At 38.8% G+C, this 23,519-nt stretch overlaps 1 protein-coding gene across 2 annotated transcripts; it reads right to left on the reverse strand.

The window, feature by feature from the left end:
• Positions 1–4,226: 4,226 nt before the first annotated feature.
• LOC109212428 (protein YIPF1 homolog) lies at positions 4,227–20,322 on the reverse strand. Of its 2 annotated transcripts, none has more exons than XM_019376080.1 (6): positions 20,020–20,322; positions 19,250–19,289; positions 18,882–18,956; positions 17,858–18,023; positions 5,433–5,706; positions 4,227–4,997 (listed from the first exon to the last, which is right to left on the reverse strand). In XM_019376080.1, the coding sequence occupies exons 1-6, from the start codon at positions 20,071–20,073 to the stop codon at positions 4,806–4,808; spliced, it is 801 nt and encodes a 266-aa protein (XP_019231625.1). In that variant the 5' UTR covers positions 20,074–20,322; the 3' UTR covers positions 4,227–4,805. The 2 variants fall into 2 exon arrangements, with proteins under 2 accessions (XP_019231625.1, XP_019231624.1); XM_019376079.1 differs by having other exon boundaries at positions 18,882–18,965; positions 20,020–20,320.
• Positions 20,323–23,519: the final 3,197 nt, after the last annotated feature.

The raw sequence follows: 23,519 nt of genomic DNA on the forward strand, positions 1-23,519 counted from the left end.
CAATCAGTCAAATAGAACTTATCGGGGAATATTAATTCAAATAAAAACCAATTCTCCTTTAACAATTTAAGAAATGAAGTATAATCCTTTTAGAAATTTACTTACTAATTCGATGTGAGTTAAACAATTCGAGCTACCAATGGGTTCACAATTAATCCACGTGCAACATGCTTTTGGGTCCTAACTACCCGGACAATGGCATAATAGTAGCTACGCACGGACTCTCGTCACCTCGTGCGCACGTAGCCCCCACAACTAGGAGCACATAATCAATTTAACTCACCTATGGGGTAATTTCCCCCTCACAGAATTAGAAAGGAGACTCACCTCGCTCCGAAGACTCATAACCGGCATTCTACATTCTTCCGAAGGCTTGAACCAACGCACAACGCACCAAACTAGCCAATGATCACACAATCCATTAATATATGCTCAACTATACTTTACAACTCAATTTATAACAATTCCTAACCCCGAACGAAAAGTTGACCAAAATGCCCTCGGGCCCACATGCCCGATCTGAAATTTTTCGAAGATAAAGGTTACCCATGACCTTGGGAACTCTAATATGTAATTTTCTCCTAATTCCATACTCAAAATCGTGGCTATAATCCAAGATTATAATTTTCTAGGTTTCCAACCAAAACCCCAATATTTACACTAATTTCCATGCTTAATCTCATACATAATCAATGTATTTAGCTTATAATAGGTGGGAATAACTTACCTTAACATTGATGACGAAATTCCTCTTTGAAGCTCTCCAAAAATCGCCCCCAAGCCATGAAAAATGGGAGAAATGAACTCAAAATCCGACTTAAAACAACCTCACTGCCCAGCTATTTTCGCTTCAGCGGAAATCTCTCCGCTTCCGCGGTCCCGCTTCTGCGGTTCCCATCGCTTCAGGCTTTCCACTTCTGCGGTTAGCCAACCGCTTCTGCGATTCCGCATCAGCGGTCAAAGTGCCCCTTCTGCGGTCCTAGCTGCCCTCGCCCTAGTCCGCTTCTGCGGCTTCTTTCCCGCTTCTGCGGGGCCGCTTCTGCGATCCCATTTCCACAGAAACGGTTATACCAGATACCAGCTGCATATTTCTTCCAAAAATCCTATTTTTGATCCGTTAACCACCCGGAAATCACCCGAGGCCTCCCGGGACCCCAACCAATCATACCAACCAATCCCAAAACTCATTACGGACTTGCTCGAGGCTTCAAATCATATCAAACAACGCTAAATTCATGAATTACACCCTAATTCAAGCTTTATGAACTTTGAACTTTCCAACTTCTATTTCCGATGATTAAACCTATCAAATCACGTCCGATTGACCTCAAATTTTGCACGCAAGTCATATTTGACATTACGGACCTACTCCAACTTTCGGAATTGGATTCCGACCCCGATATCAAAAAGTCAACCTCCGGTCAAACTCTTCAAAAACTTTCAAATTTCTACCTTTAGCCAAATGGCTTCAAAATGGTCTACGAACCTCCGAATTCACTTCCGATTGTGCCCCCAACTCCAGAATCACCATACGGAGCTATTCCCAGTCTCGGAATCCCAAACGGACATCGATAACACTGAAATGCACTTCAAGCCAAACTTGTGAAATATCTTCTAAAATGCCAACTTCCACAATAGGCGCCAAAACGCTCCCGGGTTATCCAAAACCCGCACCGGGCGTATGCCCAAGTCCGAAATCATCATACGAACCTGCTGGAACCTTCAGATCTCGATTCCGAGGTCGTTTACTCAAAATTCCAATCCTAGTTCATTCTTTCAACTTTAAGCTTCCGAAATGAGAATTCTCTTCCCAAATCTACTCCGAACTTCCCGAAATCAAATTCCGACCACGCGTACAAGTCATAATACCCGAAATGAAGTTGTTCATGGCCTCCGACTGCTGAACGGAGCGCTAGTACTCAAAACGACCGGTCGGGTCGTTACACTATATTTACCATTCGAAACTTCAACCAGATTTGATCGCCCAGATCTGAGAATACCTGCATACATTGTATTTAACATTCTAAACTCTGGCTAGATTTGAGAATGACTGTATACACTGTATCCGGCCTTTTTTTTCTGCAGTCTATCAACACAAGTAAAATTCGTGAGAATCATTCTGAATTTTGTATCAAAAAATTATTCCTTTTGACCAATCGAGGTGGGGAACTCAAATCGAACAACAGATCTATTCTTCTAAGCTTCTTCAAGATCTCCATCACGTTTGCTTAAGTAATGAAAGTTTGTCCCTGCCATTACCGGAAGCACCGTCAAGGAGACCATTGATAGCGGAAAGTTCGTGTTCTCCATTGTGGTCTATCTGATGTCCTATTTACTTCACACAGATTCATACGGATCGAGGATATGAATCGATTGTTTAGAGGAAGTAAAAATGGGGGAATAGTCGGCGACAACGCCCAGGTCATGACGGACTCAAAGTCAACAAAGTTGGAGAGGAGTGAAATCTCTGGGAAGATAGACGAGGGTCGTATTCAAGATAGGGTTAGAAATCCCCTTAAAGAGGGTATTTGCTAAAAACCCAAAGTGTATCTAGGAATTATAATTATTTTAAAGTGTATTTATTTATGATGAATATAGTATATAAGTTAGTTATAGGGTGTAAATTTTTCAAATGCTACTATAAATTAAAATTTAAAAGTATAGAATTTATATTCGTTATGAGCAGAATAAATGAAAAATTCTAATGGGAAAGCTTAATTTTGCAACAGATGTCACTGGCCGATTTTTTTCTTGGCCACCGGTTGCAAAACTAATTTATTTACTTCAGTCAAGTTTGAACTTGTTCCAACAATGAACGTCTGCCTACTGCATGGTAAAGGCTTTGCCCTTCCCCTAATATTCACTTTGGGTCGATAGAGCAACTAATCAAACTGATAAAGTCATTTTAAAAATATTTCAACGGTGATAATAAAAAGACACGTGAATCAAAAAATTGAAAGGATAAAGGTGCCATAGGCCTCAACCAAAGGAGTGATTACATTAAAGTCCCTTTATTTCTGACATGCTATGATGTCCGGGGCTATCTTGCAAAAATCTTCGATTCGAAACATCTGCATCTACTCCTCTGGAGGATGAATGGGTGCGGATTTATTCAGAGGTACAGTTATGCCAATGTCTCTATTTTAATTGTGTACTAAGAAGTTCAATTAAAATACTACTCTACTGAAAGAAAGATGGCAAAATCTCAATTGAAGAATAACTTTTTTTTATAAACACTCCAAAACAAGGGGACAAAAGAGAGTACTTTATACATTGATCACCTTATTTCCAAATCCATGCCAAAAGCCAAACAAAAACAAAAACCAAAAACTAAGACCAACCATGAAAAGAGCAAAGGTAGTGTTCATTTCAAACAAAACCCAAAGTGACACTACACCCAGATTCATCTCTTTTGGATATTCTGAAGTTCCTAAAAATATTTCTCAGAAAAAGAGGAGAATAAGCTTCTACGTTATGAACATAAGTCACATTCGTTCACAAATATCTTAAATCTCTACATATCACTTGATACAATTGAGCATTAATGTTAATCTTTAAACAAAAAGAATATCACCGGAACACCATTCCCATCTACCTTGTAAGATATTATACATCACCTACCTTATACCTACGCAAACACTAAAAATTTCCAAAATATAACTGCACCTCAATCCCAAGTAAGTTAGGACCGACTATCTAAACTTGATCACGTTAATCCATTTAAACTCATTTTATGCCAATACTATGAAAATACCTAAAGAAAAAAAAATCCAAAATGATTGCCAAAAATGTTTTAAACACAGAAATATTTTTCATAAGTTTCTTAGACGTACACAACGTGTTTGGTACGGAGAAAATAGAAGAAACGAGAAGAAAACTGATGCAAACGACTACTTATGACATCTAGAAACTTATAATCTTGGCTATTAAATGTGTTATATTTGTTTTGTGCGCAGACTAACGTGAGGGGGAAGTTTCTTATAAAAGGTGTCCCCTTCTGGTTGATGAGTATCTTACAAAAAGCTAAAACACAAACTACTTGTTCTAAAATATTCAGAAGTCAGGTTTCTCTAATGAAATGAATTAAAGTACTTCTCCCCGAAATTGAGGAACTCTCACTTTATAAAGAAATCAATCTCGAGGGGTGTAGTGTGTGTGTGTGTGTGTTTTAACAGGTGATCAAAAGGATAAGAAAATGAGCAAACAAAACAAAGCGGCGAGTTCAATGACAAAGACCTTGCTGAAAAAAATTACAATGGTTAACGTCCACGCCCTACAAGAAGGAGCTTCCTGTTAGTCATATGACATATATACATCTTAGCAAAATCAAAGGCCGAAGTCTAAGTAGAAATCTAGATTCATCCGCCTCTCAAATATCCTTTGCTTTCTGCTTAACCACTACCATTATGTAAATGTAGGATGGAAAGGATATCTAACATAAGTGATTTATATGTACAAGGATCTGCAAATATAGAACTCCAGAAAGATCATGATGAAACAGAAATAGTTTTTACATCTTGTGCTCACAAGTCTAATAAATTTACAGACCAGAAGCATATGTTCTTCAAGCACCAATCAACAAGCAACACGAACAACAATGGACTTAGTTGAGAGTATCTAGACACTTCTCTGCAAGTTCTCTGTTAGACTTTCCAGTACTCTTTTGCTTCACAGCTATACAAACCACTGTAATTGTATCCCGAACCAGAAAAGGGGGGAAATTGTGTCCAAGAAAAATAAAACTCAAAATTACTTGCCGCCTTGAGAATAGCAACTTGAGCTACAATTTACCTACAAAACAAGTCTTAAGAGAAAAACCACATCTTGATGAAGATTGTCAGGCCCATTTGCAGGACAAAAGCAGCAACCAATACAATCGTAAGATCATTTGACTGTATATACATTTTGAGATTTGCAGCAACGAAGCTAGCTGAAGCAGCACCAGCCAGTAGTGTGATTGTCCACCGAAGAAACTCGATTGGGATTACCAACAGAAACTGAGACACAGAGAACAAAAGTATCTTGTCAACAAAGTTACCAGAAAGACGAACGAAACCAATCAAGTTTCCGAAGAGTAGAAGTGATCTCCAATGGATGATCAAAAGATTACATCAAACTGCAATATGCAAAACATACGGTGTCAATTCTGTCCATGCATTGTCAAGTTTATGGGCTGCACACTCAGGTGCCTCACATGTGACAGATCCATAACTTCTACATTATTGTTTGATGGAGTAACTTATGCTACTATGAACATGCTTTAGCTCTCGTAGATGTTGCTTTAAACACATAGCTGGACTTAAAGAAACCCTTAAGCTTCTCAACCATAGAGGTACTAAGAGAAATCCATTACTATTACATCAGACATTCAGGTACTGATGGCATATGTCAATAATCTAGACAAAAGACAGAGCATTGTTAGAAGTACTTACGGAGCTCAAAGTCAAAACAAAGAGGGAATATCCCCACAAGCACCAGAAGCGTATGAGGCTAGCACTAGAACCCAAGTACTGAAGCAAGAAATAGAACCCCATTGGCACAAGCAGTGCATAACCGTAAACTGAGCCTGCCGCGACGTTCACATAGTTGACATCAAATGACCAAGAACTGCTGCTATCACTTCTTTTATGCATCAGGTAAGTAGCACAATTTCCCAGGGAAGAAATGACAAATATCAAAGTAGCAGACACCCAGACAAGCCCATAACTGAAGGGGATACACAAAAACGAGGGAGAAGATTAATATCACAGAAGCAGATGAAAGACTGGAGAAGTTATAAAGAGCACCAAATCCACCATTGTTATCATATCAGACGGATTAGAAACAGATTATACAATGTTACAACTGCTTATGCGCAAGATATTATCAGACTGGTTGGCTGACAACTTGAGTCGTTCTATATTGACTCGTACCATTTCAGCTTGATCCTTCACATAATTACATTGTGGTTCTCCAGCACATTACCGCAACTAACATACTCTAATACTCGGAGCTACAAATTTCTAAATCAGAAGAGGGAGGTACAAAGAAATTTATAAATGAAAAAAAAAAAAAAACTAATAATCGGATAGTAGACATCTGGATTAGACATGAAAAATAGAGCACAGAAATGATTCAATAGAAACATTTAAGACAGAAAAATACAAAATTCGATACTCCAATTCACAGCACCACACCTTGTATATATATGTAATGCATATATGAAAACATAACAAAAAAAAAAGAAAAAGAAGTAAAACTTCCAGCAATTGGAATCCCAGTAAACAGAAGCTTTCATCATAAATAGAAAACCAAGAAGGTTATTGTTATTTATTCCCAAATAAGAGTAATCGAACTATATCTAACTTCTCATGAACTCACTTTCTTGAAATAAACGGCACTTAACAAATATACTAGTGCAGGGGATTAATAATAATAATAATAATATATTAATACAGTAGTAGAACGAATATAAAATTCCCTTCAAGATCAGAACCACATTTCATGTAGAAAAGTAGAACTCCACCTGTTTCATTTTCTACAGCGGTAAGGACCTGTAAAATTCTTAACCAAAAACTCGGGATTTCGTGGTGCCGAGTTGGATTCTTGCGTTATTATAGTAGAAGTTCGGAATTTTTGGATCGAACAATACCCTACAACTTAGAGGAAAAAGTTTCCCAAAGGAACGCGTTTCTGTGGCCCATTATGCGGCCGCATAATAGCTCTGCGGACCGCAGAGTGAAACAGAAAGTTGGCCAATTTTGAGGCCAGATATACGGCCCAAGTATGCGATCGCATAACCACATAGCGGGCCGCATATCTGCCTTGAACTTTTGCGAAGGGAATTTCTGCGGTGCATTATGCGACCGCAGAACAGATATGCGGACCGCATATCGGTCGCATACTCGGACAGAAAACTTAACTTCCTGAGGCTCATTCTGCGGACCGCATAACCATTATGCGGTCGCACGTATCGTGGCACCCATATTCTTAATTTAAAACCCGACCCCCATTCCGTTAAAACACCCCCCTTAGGCCATTTTCAGCATACTTTCCCAGATAATTAGAGTAAGAGAGGAGGATCAAAGAGAGGGGAAGGGGTCTCCATTCATTGTTTATCAAATCCTAGCCTAAACATCTTGAAGATTAACAAACAAGGCACCTAGGTCTCCCTTCCAAGAGGTAAGCTTCTATCACCCAAGCTCTCAATTCCCTATTGTAGCTAAAATGGACCTTTAGTGAGGTAATTCATGGGAATTATAGTGGTTACCTTGCATGCATGTGATCCTAAGGTATGTGGGGGATGCTAAGACAAAGATAGGAAAAACTAGGGAATGGGTTGGGGAAATCTTCCACTAAAAAGGGGGCCATGGACCCCAACAAACACATAATGTTTGATATAATGCTCAAGTGAGCTAGGGCTATGATCAATTTCCTAATAATGACGTTCAATTGTGCTATATCGTTAAATAGATTGAAGGTGCTAAAGGTTCCGGAACTTGTCGTAGGGAATTAGGGAAAGACTCAAATGAGGTATGTATGGCTAACCCTCTTCTTCTTAGAATTGAACTCTTGGTCTCCGAATAATTGACGTGAGTTCTGAATTGATCATACTAAATGGTTTGCCTTTATGTATTGGGGTGAAAGATTTATGTTCCATATTTGTTCTAAGTGTTGCCCTGAAATCATGCTATTTGAAAATGTGATCATGTTTTCCAAGCTTTCCTTTTGTTTTCTTTTCTTTCCTTATGTGCGCATGCCTTATATGATAGCACTTGTTGACATGGTTATTGACGATATTTGGGCAGATAATAAAGAGAAAGACTTGAATTATAAAACGTGTCCAAGTGCCAAGAACTACTTAATAAATGGGGCTGCTTGTGTCATGTAAGGAATGATAGAAAGAAATGTAAATGAAATGGATAATTAAAAGAGGTTATGTCCAAAGTGAGATGGCTTAGCCGATCGGACCGAGATCGGACGCCATGTTGTACACATGGTGGCATTTATGCTGGACTTTCGTTATCATTATGAATTTGGGTATGTCTCACTTGGGATGGCTTAGTCGGTCGGGCCGAGACCGGACCCCGTGTAAAAACCACGGTGGCATTATGGGTTGTGGCACTTGGCACTAATGATCATCAACCTAAAAGAGATGGAAAGAATGAACCGGAACAATGTGATCCTTATTTGGTGGTTCCTTGTAATTCTATGAAGTTCTTGTTAATTTTTGTAACTGCCTTCTATTTGTTTCACTGTTCATTCTAATAAGATTTGTGTTTGCCTTACATACTAGTACTATTCGACAGTACTAACGTCCCTTTTGCCGGGGGCGCTACATCTTTGAATGGATGCAGGCGGTTCCATCGCAGATAGTGCCGATCGCAGATAGTGGTGCTCTCTTTCTCTCTCCTTACAGCAGTCTTGGTGAGCCCCCGTTACTCCCAGGGGTTGTGTAGTCCTTTTGTGTAAATTACCATATTTTGAGGTATAGCCAGGGCCTTGTTTCCGGCATTGTCATGTTGATTTTTGTATCCTTAGAGGTTCTATAGACATTTATGTGGGTCATGTATGGGCGTCGGGACAGTTATTGGATCACATTGTATTTTTGAAACTCTTCCACTAGGTTGTCAATTGTATGCACCTTTGGAAACTTAATTATGGCCTATGGCGTTTAAGTAAAAATGGACTAGTAACGTTTCACATTTATATAACTAATCCCTTCCCTGTTTAACAAATGGTAACACGCTCCCTTTTTGGTTCATGAATGAGTCGGGTAGGAAAGACTGGATAGGCTTGTTCGACCGGGTTCACTCGGTCGCGCGCCGGTCGCGCTCCCCGAGGTTGGGGCGTGACAACAACATTACAATTTTGGAGAGTCGAATAGTTGTAAATATTACTAGCATTTTATAAGACACTTTTCAGATATTTTTAATTGTGAATATCGTGATTTATAGTACTTCTAAGTAGTTTTTGACTAATTAAACTTATTTTTAAAAGTCAAAAAGTTCAATATGTAAATTGGGATATAAAATTAGATGGTTTATCCCTGGTACTCTAAATGTAGTCATTCTTTTTGGATCCGAGGGATATCATTTTTGAATACACAAGCTCGTTACCAAGCTCAGTTTCTTTTTACCATAACCAAAAAAAAAAAACTAGCAAGCTTTGAACAATAGACAAGAAAGGCAGGACTCTCTCACCACTCTTTCTCTCCGCCACTGAAACTCAGTTTTGAGAGTTTTGTCTCTAATAGAATTCGTTAATGCTGCAGTAACCTCCTCTCCAGTGAATGGCCTCTGAAGCCATTCTATCTCTTATAGAGAACATCTTTATATTGCCATCTTCCCAGGCAGGTTTCCACTAATCCACTTGTCTTTATATCGGAAGAGCATCTCATAGAAATTCAAAACGTGTTTTTTTATCGCTGTTGGTTCTTTGAGCCCATCTCCTTTGTTATTTCCTGCTTCTCAAATATTATTATTTTCTTTGAGCGTTTGCCAATATATGTAAATATTTTGTGTTTCTCGTCAACCCTGCTTGATCAGTAAACACCTTAACTTTTGCCTCCACGACTTCTCCTCTACCCTTGCAACCTCCTCAAACTGCTTAAGTATTTCATTTCTTCCGCTCATCATTTCTGCATCCGACATTGATGACTGACTCTGATGGTCTAGTGCTTCCGGCTCAGTTAGCAGATTCTTCCTCCTGCCTTCCAATCTGCCACAAACATTAATGTTCCATTTCTTGATATCTTCCCGCAGCATTTTCCACTTTTTAGCAAGAAGCAAATCAGGTCTCCCTAATATCATATTATTTCCATCATTCGTCGACCAATTCTGCAAAACCAGTAGCATGTAGCCACATGATTTTGAATTTGAAGTGAGATTTTGACTTACTCCAGTCACCACATTCCAGTAGAATTGGGAAGCGATCCAAAGAAGCTCTTGGAAGTACTCTATGTTTTATCTTTTTTAAAGCATCAACCAATTCGCTGGAAATTAGAACTCTACCTATCCTTGACGGAACAGAATCATTAACTCCTCTAAACCATGTACATTAACTTCTCTGAAGTGGCAAATCCATCCCTTCAAGATCTTCAATTATTTTTGAAAATGCTTTCATGGCCGTAGTGACTATCTTTCTTTCTTTCAAAAAGCGCACAACATTAATATCCAAACTATAACCCTAGGCCAATTTCCTAAACCCCTTATAGTTGTCAATTCCCACCATAATCCTTTCCTCCTATTACTATTACATGGACAATATACTCCGTGATAGCCCTTCTGAATTCAGAGTTCATATCCTCAAAGAAAATTGTAACAAGTGACTTCCAAAAATTTTCCTTAGAGACCCATAATCGTTGGTCTCGCATCACTAGAATCCCTTCGCTTTCAACCTCCACCAATCTGCCCACCTACTCCCAAATTGTCTAATTAAAGTGGATGAGGATTTATTTACCTTTGTTTCTTGAAAACAATAGATATCTGTAGACTATTTTTTGACAAGTATCTTCACCAAGTTTAAATTATCCTTGTGGTTTAGCCCTCTAACATTTCAGATCAAAATCTTCAATTTCATTTTCTTTCATCTAGGTTCTTCCTCCCTATGCTCTTGTCATTTTTATTACTTTCCCCATAATTTATGCCGAACTCTATAAGTTCCAAATTTTCAGCTTTCTGACCCATGTTGTATTGACTTAGTGCTTGCTTCTCGAATTTGATTCTTTCTTGTAATCATGCTTTTCTCAATTCTGAAAATGAGATCTGAGCTTCATCCTCAAACTCATTAATATGACACTCAGCTACTTACATAATTTCAACATGTTCCTTTTAACCCACTTCGCTGGAGATTGCTTGTTGGCCCTCCCCTGACTTTCCCCTTCAATCCAAGGCAGCATTAATATGTCTAAAGGTTGGTCCACACTAGACTACGACGATAAATCTTCGTAGACCATCGGAATTGGAGCCTCGACCGACATGCCTACCTCTGTATTTGTCATTGGTAGGACCATCAGCAACATGAGGTTTCTTACAGATTTAGCTTTCTTAAATTTACTAAAGCAACATCTTCACCTTCACCCTCCTAACACTTTCATTTGCATTCTGCATGTCGGGATTAGAGGGGAACTTTTGAGGCCTTTTAGTGTATTTGTCTCGAAGCTCCGACTTCAACCAAAAGTCGAACTTCTAAAGTTTCGCTTTTTGAAGTGTAATATCCTGTCTGAAATAGACATCGGTCAATGGTGCTTTGGTGCGTATTTATTTTGTTTGTCTATAGTCCCTTATTATTTTGGCCTACGTTCTTTTGGGTTTAAAAGACCTCTCCCGACTTTGTTTATTCTGCCTCATAGCCTCATCAATTGAAAATTCAAATTCTTCCCCTTTCTTGAAAACGCGTGTGAGTGCGGTGTCATTTTTAGAACTTTCCACCTCAGGACTTTTGCACACTTTGTTTCTAAACAAATCCAATGCTTGCAGCAACTCCATATGACAAATTCTAGCTACCGAATACATGCTTTTTGCTTATTCTTTCTACCCACATCACAGCTTCCACCAAAACCAGCACCGTGAAGATCAAACGCTCAATAGAGAAATTCATTCTTGAAGGAATAACTCCTCTATAGTCAATGCAAATCCTAGCTCATTTCAAGTGTGCTCTACTTTTTGCATCATTACCCATCCTGGGACCACCACATTTTTCACCTACTACTTTGAAAATGTTATCCGACCAAAGATCTAGAGCGAGGCCTACAAGTCTAATCTACAAATATTCATACCTTGACATGTGTTCACGGGAGACCGCCAAACCAGATGCATTCCAACCCTCCTTCCAAAGCCCCCCCCCCCCCCCAAAAAAAAAAAGTCCCAAACTCAACAACCTTTCTCCAAACTTAATTCTTTCAGCTTCCTTTCTTAATGGAAACTCAAACAAAAATAAATCCTTGTTTATCTCCTTGATATTAACTCACGCCGGTGCCTCCCAATTGGAATCTGTCCATTTTTGTACCTCTGCCAAGCAAGGATGTTTTGTTCGACTTGTGGCAAAGCAACCCTACCAAACAGTTGATTGTATTTGTATCATGTTGGCTAAATCAGCCCATCCTTTATCCACATTAATCACTGGAATGCTGACCAATGATTTCCTATTACTACTTATCGACACAATTCTCACTTACCTTTCATAAATGTTACAATTCTGATATATGAAGTATGCATGTCCCTGTCCCCAGCTTTTCTATCGTTTACAAATCATCCATGTACCTGTTGATGCTAACTATAGCACCTTAGAGATCTCCATCAAGTTCTTCCTATCCACATGAATCCTGTTGGTGTATCTCTTATTTCTTTTAATGACCTTGGACTAGTCTGATATACTATCTCTCATTTCTCTTAATTCGAAAATCATTTCTCTGGCCATGAAGAAACCTTTCCTTACCATCTCTGCTGAACTGGTGAAACAGCAAGGAATTCCTAGCTTCAAATATGATCACCTTTCTCGTCACCATATCCTAGGCTTAAGATACTCAGATCATTTATCTTACTTCAAAAATCTTTTCTCCGGCCATGAAGAAAGTTTTCCTTTCCATCTCTGCCGTACTGGATGAAACAGCAAGGAATTCCTAGTCTCAAATATGATCACCTTTCTCGTCACCATATACTAGGATTAAGATACCCGGTGATCGTCCTGATAGCTAAGAAACCCAAAGTAAATGACTGTATAAAGAAACAAGAAATATGTAAGATGCAGTGAAAACTGAAAGGATAAAGGAATAAAGACATATGAAAGAGGAAATGATTAAATCTGAATAAGATCGATCAGAAAAGGTGAGAAGAAGCCAAATACACCTGAAAGTTGAACGGAGGGGAGAAGATCAGAAGAACAAGAAGAGGTTCATTTCTCAAGAGAGAGAAAAGCATAAATCTCAGTCTATTAAAGGCATGATCTTCAATTGTCAAACTTAAAGTTGATTCTTATTGTTTGCAAGAGGTAAAAATTGAAGCAGAGTTGTCACAAGCGAAAAGCTCTAAGAAGCGCTCTAGGTCTGTTGGGGCTTTAAGCACAAAGCGCACTTAAAGTGGGAGCTTTAATAAGAAAAGGCGCAATGAAGGGGAATATATATATATATATACATATATATATATATATATATATATATATATATATATATATATATGTGTGTGTGTGTGTGTAAAAAACAAAGTAACAAGTTCATTCATAATGTTTTCCTTTATAGCTAATACACTTATTTTTTGATTATGTTTGTTGTTTATTGTCGCTTGATTTACGACAAAACTCATGGGCAATGAGGTGCATGTCTTAATGCCTTGCCTTAGGCTGAAACACAACTTAAGCGAGGCGAAGCGCCCTCCTTGAGCTTTTCTGAGCTTCAGGGCTTAAGTGCACCTTAAATGAGTCTTTGATAACACCGGATTGAAGAAGATAGTATGGATTTATTCCATAGTTCTTGGCCTAATGGATGGCATTTTAGTATGTTTAAGGCTAATGGTACAAGGAACGACATGATTATGATATGAGACAAGAGGTACCAGTCTTTCAATGATGTAATAACTGGTAATCGCTCGGTCTCTGATTCGTTAAAGAATAATTCAAACAACTCTATTGGATTTTCACTGGACTTTATGGACCAAGCACAAGAAAGGAGAGAGTGAACTGTGGTTTGAAGTTGCTGTTGTTAGAAGAGTTTGGTCTACTCTAGACCGCGGGTGGTTAATGGGGACTTCAATGAAACAAGTTACACCAGTGAAAAACAGAACCAATAATGAACAACCTTTTTGACGCATAGAATACCATTTCCAGAGGCGTTCTTCCAAGTCTAAGGAAAAAAATTCTAAATTTATTGAGGAAACGGATTTAGTTGAATGTCCATGGACCATAGTGTATCAGTAGTTTCACATTGGTTAGAGGGGCAGCTCCAAAGAAGCATCGAGGAAAGATAGATTCCTCTTCTCATCTGAGTGGGACTAGAAATTTAATCTATATCAGGCAACTGACCTAGCCTAAGGCCTCATTTGTTTGCACTTAATGGAGGTTTGGATCTTAATCATTCAGATATTTGTCATCAAGTGCGTTTGTCTTTTAGATCTGAACGTCAATCATTTAGATCTTTAACCGTTAAGTATGTTTGTTTTTTCAATTTTACAACCACTCAATGGGTCTGAATAGATATTAATGATTAAAGAGTCTTAATATCATTAAGATGTTATACATTCAAGAATTTATGTAAAAATAATATTTCACTATTACTCCTACACTTTCACCGCTAATAACCATCACCATTGCTATCGTTGCCCCCACGATTATACATTACTACCACCCATTACCCACCATCTATTACCACAATCCTCAGCCACAACCACTACCGCGGCTAAGCACGAATGTCAGTTGTTACTATCACTAGCCGTCATTTACAACCATCACCACCAAACACCATTGCCACAACAATCACCAATCACCACTATTATATCACTCATCACTGTTATCAGTCGCTACCACCATCAACCACCATCGTTAACTACTATAGTCATCCACCGTCTACTACTCTTAATCACCAATATCAAATCAACACCACCAACACCCAGTCGACACCCACAACCACCACTATTAGCTATCATCACCATCAACCACCATATAATTTTAAAAGAATATTTTATTAATATAATATTAAATGAATTAGTACTATTTGATTTGAATTTATACTTATTAATTTTTCAACAAATACAAGTTTTACATATTCAGATGTAGAGAAAACAGTCATAATTATTCGGTATTCACATCTTAATGCAACATCTTAAATTTCTCAGATTTAGACATTTTAATCTTAATACACATATTAATATTCAGATGTATATTCAGATACAAACGCCTTAATCTTAATAAAAACAAATGAGGCCTAAGACATATTCAGGCCACAATCGTCATTATAAGGAGTGGAAAGAAAAAGTTCATAATTCAAATTCGAGAACATATGGTTACAAGTTAATGGATTTATGGAGTTGTTGCAAAAGCGGTGTGGGTCTTTTGAAAGACATAGACCATATTATAATTTGACCCAATAAATTGAAAATATTGAATATTAGTGCGAGAGAATGGAATATTAACACTTCTGGTAGATTGGAAAAGAAGAAATCATATATTTGTAGATAATGCCGAATCTGGACATATATTGGAAAATGGGGAGTTGACAGATAATGAAATGGTGCAAAGTGCAGAGTTAGAGATGGAATTCGAGGAAACTGCCAAATGTGAGGAAATTTCATAGAAGGAAAAAGTTGAGTGCTTTGGCTGAAGCAAGGAGATGAATCACAAAATTCTTCCACAAAATGACTAATCTACACAGATTTAATTGAAGCTATGGTGGCAATGATAATCTAGTGGAAGATACAGAGGGTACCAATGAAGTGATTCAGTCCTTCGTGTCTCTACATACAGAATAAGCGAATTGGAGGCCTAGATTTTAACCTGGTAAACTCCAAAAAATTGTAGAAGAAGACTTCATTCAGTTACATAGCCTTTTGAGGAGGAGAAAGTATGTGGTAATCAACGAGTATGCAGGAGATAAGGCTCCGGAGAAAGATGTTTTTCTTTTTTGGGATAACCGAGAAATTCCTGAGGGTTAGCGTACGGTTTGTAACTCCTTGGACAATGGACCCGCCCCTCTACCCTTCTCCACTTAAATATCAGGATGTCGTCCGTGACAGGTTTGAACCTGTGATGTGCGTCTAACCCACACATCACACGCTGCCCTCTTACCACTAGACCATCACAAGAGATGATTTTCAGGACCTTTTATCAAAAGGGTTGGAGGGTCTTAGTTTATTGCTACGAAAGGACATGGAAATGAGCTGGATTAGGGGTTTCAACATTTGGGAAGGCATGCAATACCCAAAAATTTATGTTGATGTTAGATTGAATTTTTTTTAAAAGAAAGATCATATAACATATTTGAGGGTAATACTGTATGTGTTTAAAGCTCTCACGAGTTTACAAATGGCGTATGAAAAAATGTCATATCTCCCGGTTACGATGTTCAAAATATTCAAGTATTGGCTGAACATTAAGGTAAACTACGGGAAGCTAGCTAACCACTTAGTTGGGACTCCCACGAGATGCTAAATACAAATTAGAAGGAATATGGCAAGGGCTGGTGGAAATTATTGAGTACAAGCTTTCCAGCTGGAAAAAAAATCAATAGCTTTCTTCTGGGTGTAAGGGGTGTCTACTAACAGAGTACTCGATGCACCACTAACATAACGACTTCATTTCAAAGCCAAAAAAGGTGGAGTTGAAGCTAGACAAATTGAGAGGAGATTTTTTGTGGTATGGGACCAGGGACTGAACTCCTTTGTAACTTGTGAAAAGGAGTTTATTACAATAAGCAAGAGAGAAGGCGGACTTGGAATCAAGAACGCACAGGAGCAAAACAAAAGTCCATAATTCAAGTGGTTATGGATATATATCCAAAAGGGTAATTCATTGTTCAAAAGTTGTAGAGGTCAAATTCGGAAGATAAAATTTTTTCTGTACTGGTACAGCTTTCACATCTCATGGTTGTGGATTGTGAAAATATACCAGAAGCTAGTGGGAGGATTTCACAAGTATGCTGCATCTCAAGGTAGGTGATGGTAAGAAAATTCTTTTTTGCTGTGATGCTTGGTTGGGACATACCCCTTTGAAAGCGATGTTTCCTAACCTGTTTACGGTTGCACAAAAAGAGTTGGCTGAAATTGATACAGAAATCAAGGACGGGAAGCGACATTGGGGAAAGATGAAACTATTGGGAAGTGGGAAGATTAGTGCAGCTGTTACAATTGCTGGAATGTTTCAAGGAGCGTGAGGGGATACTGATGCATTAAATTAGGAAATTCATAACAGTGATAAGTTCTCATGAGCTCAGCCTAAAAATGTTTGAATTTTCCTACTTGCCAGCTAACTATACGGCCACAGAAGATGATATGGAGGACCTGCACACCACCTAAGATAGTTTGCTTTAGCTGGTCAGCAATATGTGATGCTATTGCTATCTTAACTCAGAATAACCTGCAGAAAACGGGTACAAGTATGTGACGTAGATGTCACCTGTATGAAAGGGCAGTTAAAATACAAATCACCTTCTTTTGCACTTCCCAGTAACTCCACAATTGTGGAATATGTTTCTACGCATTTATGAAGTCAAATGGATCACGACCATGACTGTCAAAGGACGAACCCTTTGTTCGAAAATTAGAGGAGAGGAGGAACAAAATAAAACTCTAAGAGACTATTCACCCTTCCATTTGGGGGATCATTTAGAGAAAAAGAAACCAAAGGTGCTTTTAAGGAAAACTGGTTTCTATCCTAGACTTGAGTATAAGTGTACATGATTGTTAGCCTCCTCGTACAAGCTGGAAGATGTTTATGAGATAGGAAAGAATTAGGTTCTATTAGCTCATTGCACAACCTGAAAAGTGTGAATCTTTATTTTTCATATTATAGGTTACGCAGATTTAGTGAAAGAAAATTTACTTACTTATCAGATAAAAAAAAAAGGAAAATCTAGCCATCTTGAACTAAACTACCAAACAAACACCTTCTTTTTATGGATATCACTTTCAGTTTCTTAACAGCAATAACTAGCTGCATGCACCATGACTAACCATGGCACAAATAGAAAGCATAAAAAGATAACACAAAAACGATGATACAGAATAAGCACTTTTTAGATTGTATTGGTTTGTCAATATCAAATCAAAGAAAAGGATCTGATGAAACCAATAGATGTTCAGCATTTCTCAAACCTAGCTACATTGTCTATGTACTTCCAACTGACAAAACTTGTAGTTCATCCTACATTCATAATTGATAATGCAGGACTTACAGATCAGGGTTGGCATCAATCTTGCTGAAGAAATCTCCACTAAGAGGATTCAAAGAACTCATCAATCTGTTCATGACAATATCTTCATCTACATTGAAATACTGTGTATAAGATGAGACACTAAATACTCCTTTCCAGGTGTTTGCTGATTGCTGCCCATTCGCCTCTGCATGAGGTAGGTGGTTACAATTCAAGATAATGCAGCTGCATTGTGTATTACTTCTAGAATGACATGAATTGGTTGGGAATAGAAGGATGTGAATCTTAACAAAATTACGTTCCATGTATATCGATCAAAAAAGTTCTCCAAGCTTATCTGCAGTAGTTATCAGGATAAAAGGTAGATTTACCAAGTGAAGGCCAGGGAACGCCAATTGGGAGAAAAAAACCGAAGAGAGACGATCAAATAAATAGAAGAGGAGGAAGATAAATGCAGAATGAAGGAGAAAAATCAATTGGAGATTATTCTACTACCATATAGAGGTGCTTTAGACGCTACACTGCCCTTCCTTAAATAGTTGCCCATAGTATAGTTCTATCCTAAAGCATGACTACCACACATAAATATAAGCTTGGTATTGTAGATAGAAGAGCACCATGATCAGAGACCCTTTTTCATTTGTTAGTAGATTAGAGATTATTATTTCAATGATACCATCTTCTTTGATCACCTTCACCATAGTCCCTCAATCCTACTTAATGTGCACTTTCTTTAGCAAAGGATCATAAAATGCATCACATTCTTCAGAAAGAAATACTAATATAAACATTTCAATACTTCAACAATAACATGAACTAAAAGGAATTGAACTTCAAACTAAAGAAAGAAAATGCACTCTTATCATAAAAGTTTTATATATATTTCACTGACCAACTAATATACTCATCCAAACCTACTATCATGAGATGCAAATCATATTAGTTTCTCAAATCTTTTTTTTATTAACAACTAATTTCTCAATACTAAATATCAACCGTGCCACTATGCATGGAAAGGGGGTAAATCTATAAATAACAGGCATACCACTAGTTCCTCCGAGAGTTTGATATCCGTTCCCTGTACTGGCACCATTATTTGGAGGAAATATTTGCAAATTTGCTGCAGGAGCTGCATATATATTAGATTAGCAAAAGTCGGCTCTCTGGTAGAACAGTAGAAAAAATTAAGGGCCCTCTTAAGAGGACGGATTTGACCGTATTCTTTCATATTCATAAGCTTAAATCCTTTGCAGTTGCTTGGGTATTACCTATGAAAATATGGATTTGACAAATTTAAATCAACTTAAATCACATTATGACAGCCCCTATTTTGGTTCCTTTCATATGACACTTGAAAGCATGACATATGGATTTATAAGCCCAAATCTCTCCATGCAACAAATGGTGAAGTACCTTGAGGGTTAGTGGTGCTTTTTTCTTCAGTAACAACAGCCTGCACAGTGCAAGCAATCTATTCAGCTAAAACTCCAACATCTAAGCAGCTGCAATACTAACTAAACGTGGATAATGATTACATTTTACCTTTTTAAGCTGATTTGAACTAAGTCTGTATCTCATGGTTGATATTTTAATCCAGGGATTGCATAAATAAAACTAATGTTTCTACATAGTTGAACCAGTAGGAACTCAAATCCTAATCAAGGAATTTAAGGATTTGAAACACCACTAGAAAAGGGAGTCAGATGCCTCCAGTATTTAGATGTAAATTAAATCCCAACTATCGTATCTCTATAACAAGAAAATTCATGAGTTGGAATTCATTTTCGTCCAATCAGTTGTAAATGTTGAAGCTGCTTTTTAAATCATAAAGCTAAGGATTGCAAATATACCAAATAAAAATAAACTTAACGGCTAAAGCATGCATTCATCCATATATGCCGATACGACCAGACGACACTTTGTTACAACTAAATTTAACAAATTGACTTGCTAGTTACTAAGAAAAAAAAAGAGCTAGAAAAGTCCTAGTTTTGCTTTTTTCTCCTTGGTTTTGCACTTCTCCGTAATAGCCAATAGAGCAAAAACGAATCAAATCTATAACAAGCAAGACCTAAAATCCCAATATATTTAAAAAAAAAAAAAAACAATGTCTCCATTAGAGCAATCGATACATAAAGTAAGAGAAATTAAGCGCAAAAGAGTCATGAGTGAAGAGTGCGAACCGGTACAGAGCCGATCAAATGGCTGGTAGGAAAATTGGAGTAAGACTCGTCCATTGTAGGTAAAATGTGAAATGCGAGGGAGATCTTGCAGTAGATAATTTGAAATGCTAAGCTCTCAGAAACTCATTGATACCAAAATTGAGAGCCGATTAATTAATGAGTTCTCTGAGAATCGAATCGTTTTTCGAGACGAGCCCTAATGAATTGTTTAATCAGGAAGCTTTCTTATGAAAATGGAGGAAATAACCGGTACGGGTGAACTTCGATTGGAGCCAACGCGTGTCAACGAACTTTTACGTATCGCGCCATGGACGTGGGTAATGGGTTGGAAAATTGAAGTGTTTAGGACCTGGAGGCCCATCTTATTCTTCAAACTTAGAATATGAGCCCAACTTCTGAGGAAAATGAGGAAAAATAATATAATGTATAGTCGCTCTTAATATAATAGTCGAAAAAATATGAAATATATTTTTTATATTATAATATACAAATTTTACATATTTTGTGGCTACTAAGGTATGTTTGGTGTAAATAAAAATATTTTCCTGGAAAAGAAGTGATTTTATCATTTATTTTCCCTTGTTTGGTTGATGAGTGAAAAAAAAATTCCGAAAAATATTTTATAGTGTTTGGTTAGAGAGTACATAATATGTTTAGGAAAATAATTTTTTATGTTATTCTCCTCAACCCACCTTTCCCAAAATCCCTATATTCCTATACTCCTCCTTCCCCCCCCCCCCCCAACCCCCAACCCCCAACCCCAACTCTATTTTCCTCAAGAATTTAATTATTCTTTTCAAAATGCATATAAATCTAAAGGAATTAATGTGCTACTTTACTTTTGTTTACCGTAAAAATGGTAATAACAATTAAATTTGTTGATGGGACTCTAAAAATATGTGATCTATTTTTTTTGCTAGTTGTTAAGCAGATGATGCTATGTGTACGAAGTTTAGAGACGGAGTGAGAGTTAAAAATGAGGTGATAATCAAACCGAGAGGCTGACAATCGAGGCCTCAAGCTTGTCGATATGAGGGCCTCGGGGTCGATTCAGTGGCTCGATAATGAGCTATCGGGGGCGATCGGGATATGACTAACAGTTACGTCGAAATTAATAAAGGCTCTTTTATGGCCGATGATAAGCAATAAATTATGAACAAGTATGAAGATAATAAATGAAAGCAATAATAACAACAAAGTATGTTAGAAAGCAGAGAGAAAGTTCTTTGTATATTCGTGTGAAGTAACTGAAACAACAGACATTACAAAATGACAAGGAGTCCCTTTATATAGGAGGGAAATCCTCGCATAGTACAAAATACATTAATTATACAGATATGGGGATGGGACAGCTGACTGACGCCCTGATTTGGGTTCAGAGTAGCCCGCTAGGTTGTGTCAGCCCTAGCTGCGTGTCTTGGGAACTCCCCGTAACCCCCATTACCGTGATCATTGTTGCCCTGGGGTCGAGCGTTGTCGACCCTCGAGGAGAGGTACTCGGTCGCGGCCTCGAGCCTTCAAGGTGGTTCCGCGGTCTCGAGCCTTCGAGGTGATCTTCCGAGTGCCTTAGTGATGAGAAATTGGACTCTCTGATTTCACCGTATACAGATAGTCCCCGCGTTTCTTAGAGAGGAGTGATAAGAAACGATTTTGACATCCCACTCTTCGGACTTCCCGTGAAGACGTCATACTGAAGGTGTAAGCCTTTGTGATAACCGGAACGCCCCGTCAGTCCTCTTTTCTAGAGTTATTCACTGCACTGCCGACCTTTATTCTTTAGAACAATAATATCGTCGTCAGTCCATTTTTCAAAAATGCATTGATTGTTCCTGCCGATACGTCTTTCAAGAACATCAATGGGGCCGCCGGTTGCGCTGCCATCCCCTATAAAAAGGGACCTCATGGAACCATTTCTTTATACAAGTGTCCTCATATTAGTCTTTCGACCTTCTCTTCTCCTTATCCAGTCCATTGTTATTTTTCATGTTCGAGCCTACAGTCTTAGGGTCGTATGGCAACGTTTTCATCAGTCATGCCGCAGCCCTCTCCTAGGGCTTTCTCTTGTCGAGCGAGATTGCACCGATTTGTTGTTGTTGTTGTTAACGTTGCTCGCTTGAGGTGGTGAGACAGGGAGGCCGATCTCTTCCATTTTGGGAAGATGTTTGGACTATACACTGCTGCTCACGAGGGCGCTCGGACTATACACCGCTGCTCACCCTCCTTCCCCGGTCTGGTGTGGCACTTCACCTTTTTTGCTTTTCTTGGGACGAAGTGGTACCTCTGGCCGGTAGCTTGCACGGCATTATGTCCCAAGAAGTGGACTCAAAGTAGCCATGCAAGCAAGGCCGACGCCCACCGAGCCTTTCACCGGGCTATGGCATTTTTTCATCCCTTTCTGCTCCTCCCACTTTCCTCCTCTTCATCTTCTCCTTTGAAGTGCTACTTTGGGGGACCGGGATGAGACTGTTGAGGAAGCGGTACTTGAGTATATTGCCGCCGAGGATGCTCCCTGGAGAATAGGCTAGGCTCTAGGCTTCTGCTATACGTATGCCTTTTCACTTCGTTGTTTATGTGTAAGGACCCCTCGTGGGCTTTTGTAATCATATGTAAGGACCCCTGGCGGGCTGTCGTAATGGAATGTTCATGAATACAAAGATGTTTCTTCAATTCTGTCTTGGGTGCTTGCTGTTTTTCCCTTTTATTTGTGCTTACGGAAACCTTGAATGCATGGTCCTAGCGGTCGTTATCGATGTCAAGCCCAAGTGGGAGTGTATTTCTCTGACCTTTGGTTGTTTAGTACGGCTCCCCGCGGAACCGTTTGCCTTTCCTCGGACCAAACCCGGATTGGACCGATAGACTCAGGTCGTCGGAACCCTTACTTCGGGCTGAATAAGGATAACACTTCGAACCTTCAGACTTTCGAGAACAGTCTTTAGGCCTTACAATACTCTTCGAGGGAAATTCGCTCGGGAGACCTAGAATTGGGTCTACCTTTAAGCTCTCGAGGGCAGTACCCGAGCAGGGTTCGTTCGAACCTGAGCCACCCGAAAACCTACTTTGAACTTAGTGCAAAATAGCCCTAAGGCATTGTAGGTAGATCACAAACGAGGTTTTTACCCGAATTTAGATGGTATCCCGTGATCCAGCCCATATGGGTGGAGTTCAAATGCTTGTTTCTTTGGAGCTTAACTTCCTTTTGGCGGAGATCCTCGAGGTCGGGTACCACCTCGGGACTTGTAATGATGCCATCAGTTTATTGGAGTCTAACTTCTTCTTGGTGGAGATCTTCGAGGTCGGGTACCACCTCGGGATTGGCGATAATGTTGTTGGCTTCCTGGAGCCTAACTTCTTTTTGACGAAGATCCTCGAGGTCGGGTACCACCTCGAGATTGGCGATAATGTTGTCGGCTACCTGGAGCCTGACTTCTTTTGTCGGAGATCCTCGAGGTCGGGTACCACCTCGGGACTGGCAAAGATGTCGTTGTCTTCCTAGAGCCTAA

Source organism: Nicotiana attenuata, unplaced genomic scaffold (genome assembly GCF_001879085.1).
Source record: "Nicotiana attenuata strain UT unplaced genomic scaffold, NIATTr2, whole genome shotgun sequence".
NCBI classification, from domain to species: domain Eukaryota; kingdom Viridiplantae; phylum Streptophyta; class Magnoliopsida; order Solanales; family Solanaceae; genus Nicotiana; species Nicotiana attenuata.

Bases quoted from the DNA above. Each gene is read 5' to 3' on its own strand.
- LOC109212428 (XM_019376079.1), bottom strand. From the start codon at position 20,073: ATGGACGAGTCTTACTCCAATTTTCCTACCAGCCATTTGATCGGCTCT. The intron at 18,024-18,881 runs GTATGCCTGTTA...TACCTCATGCAG, and splicing joins AACTCTCGGAGGAACTAGTG to AGGCGAATGGGCAGCAATCA. The intron at 5,707-17,857 runs GTAAGTCCTGCA...TATCCCCTTCAG, and splicing joins ATTGATGCCAACCCTGATCT to TTATGGGCTTGTCTGGGTGT.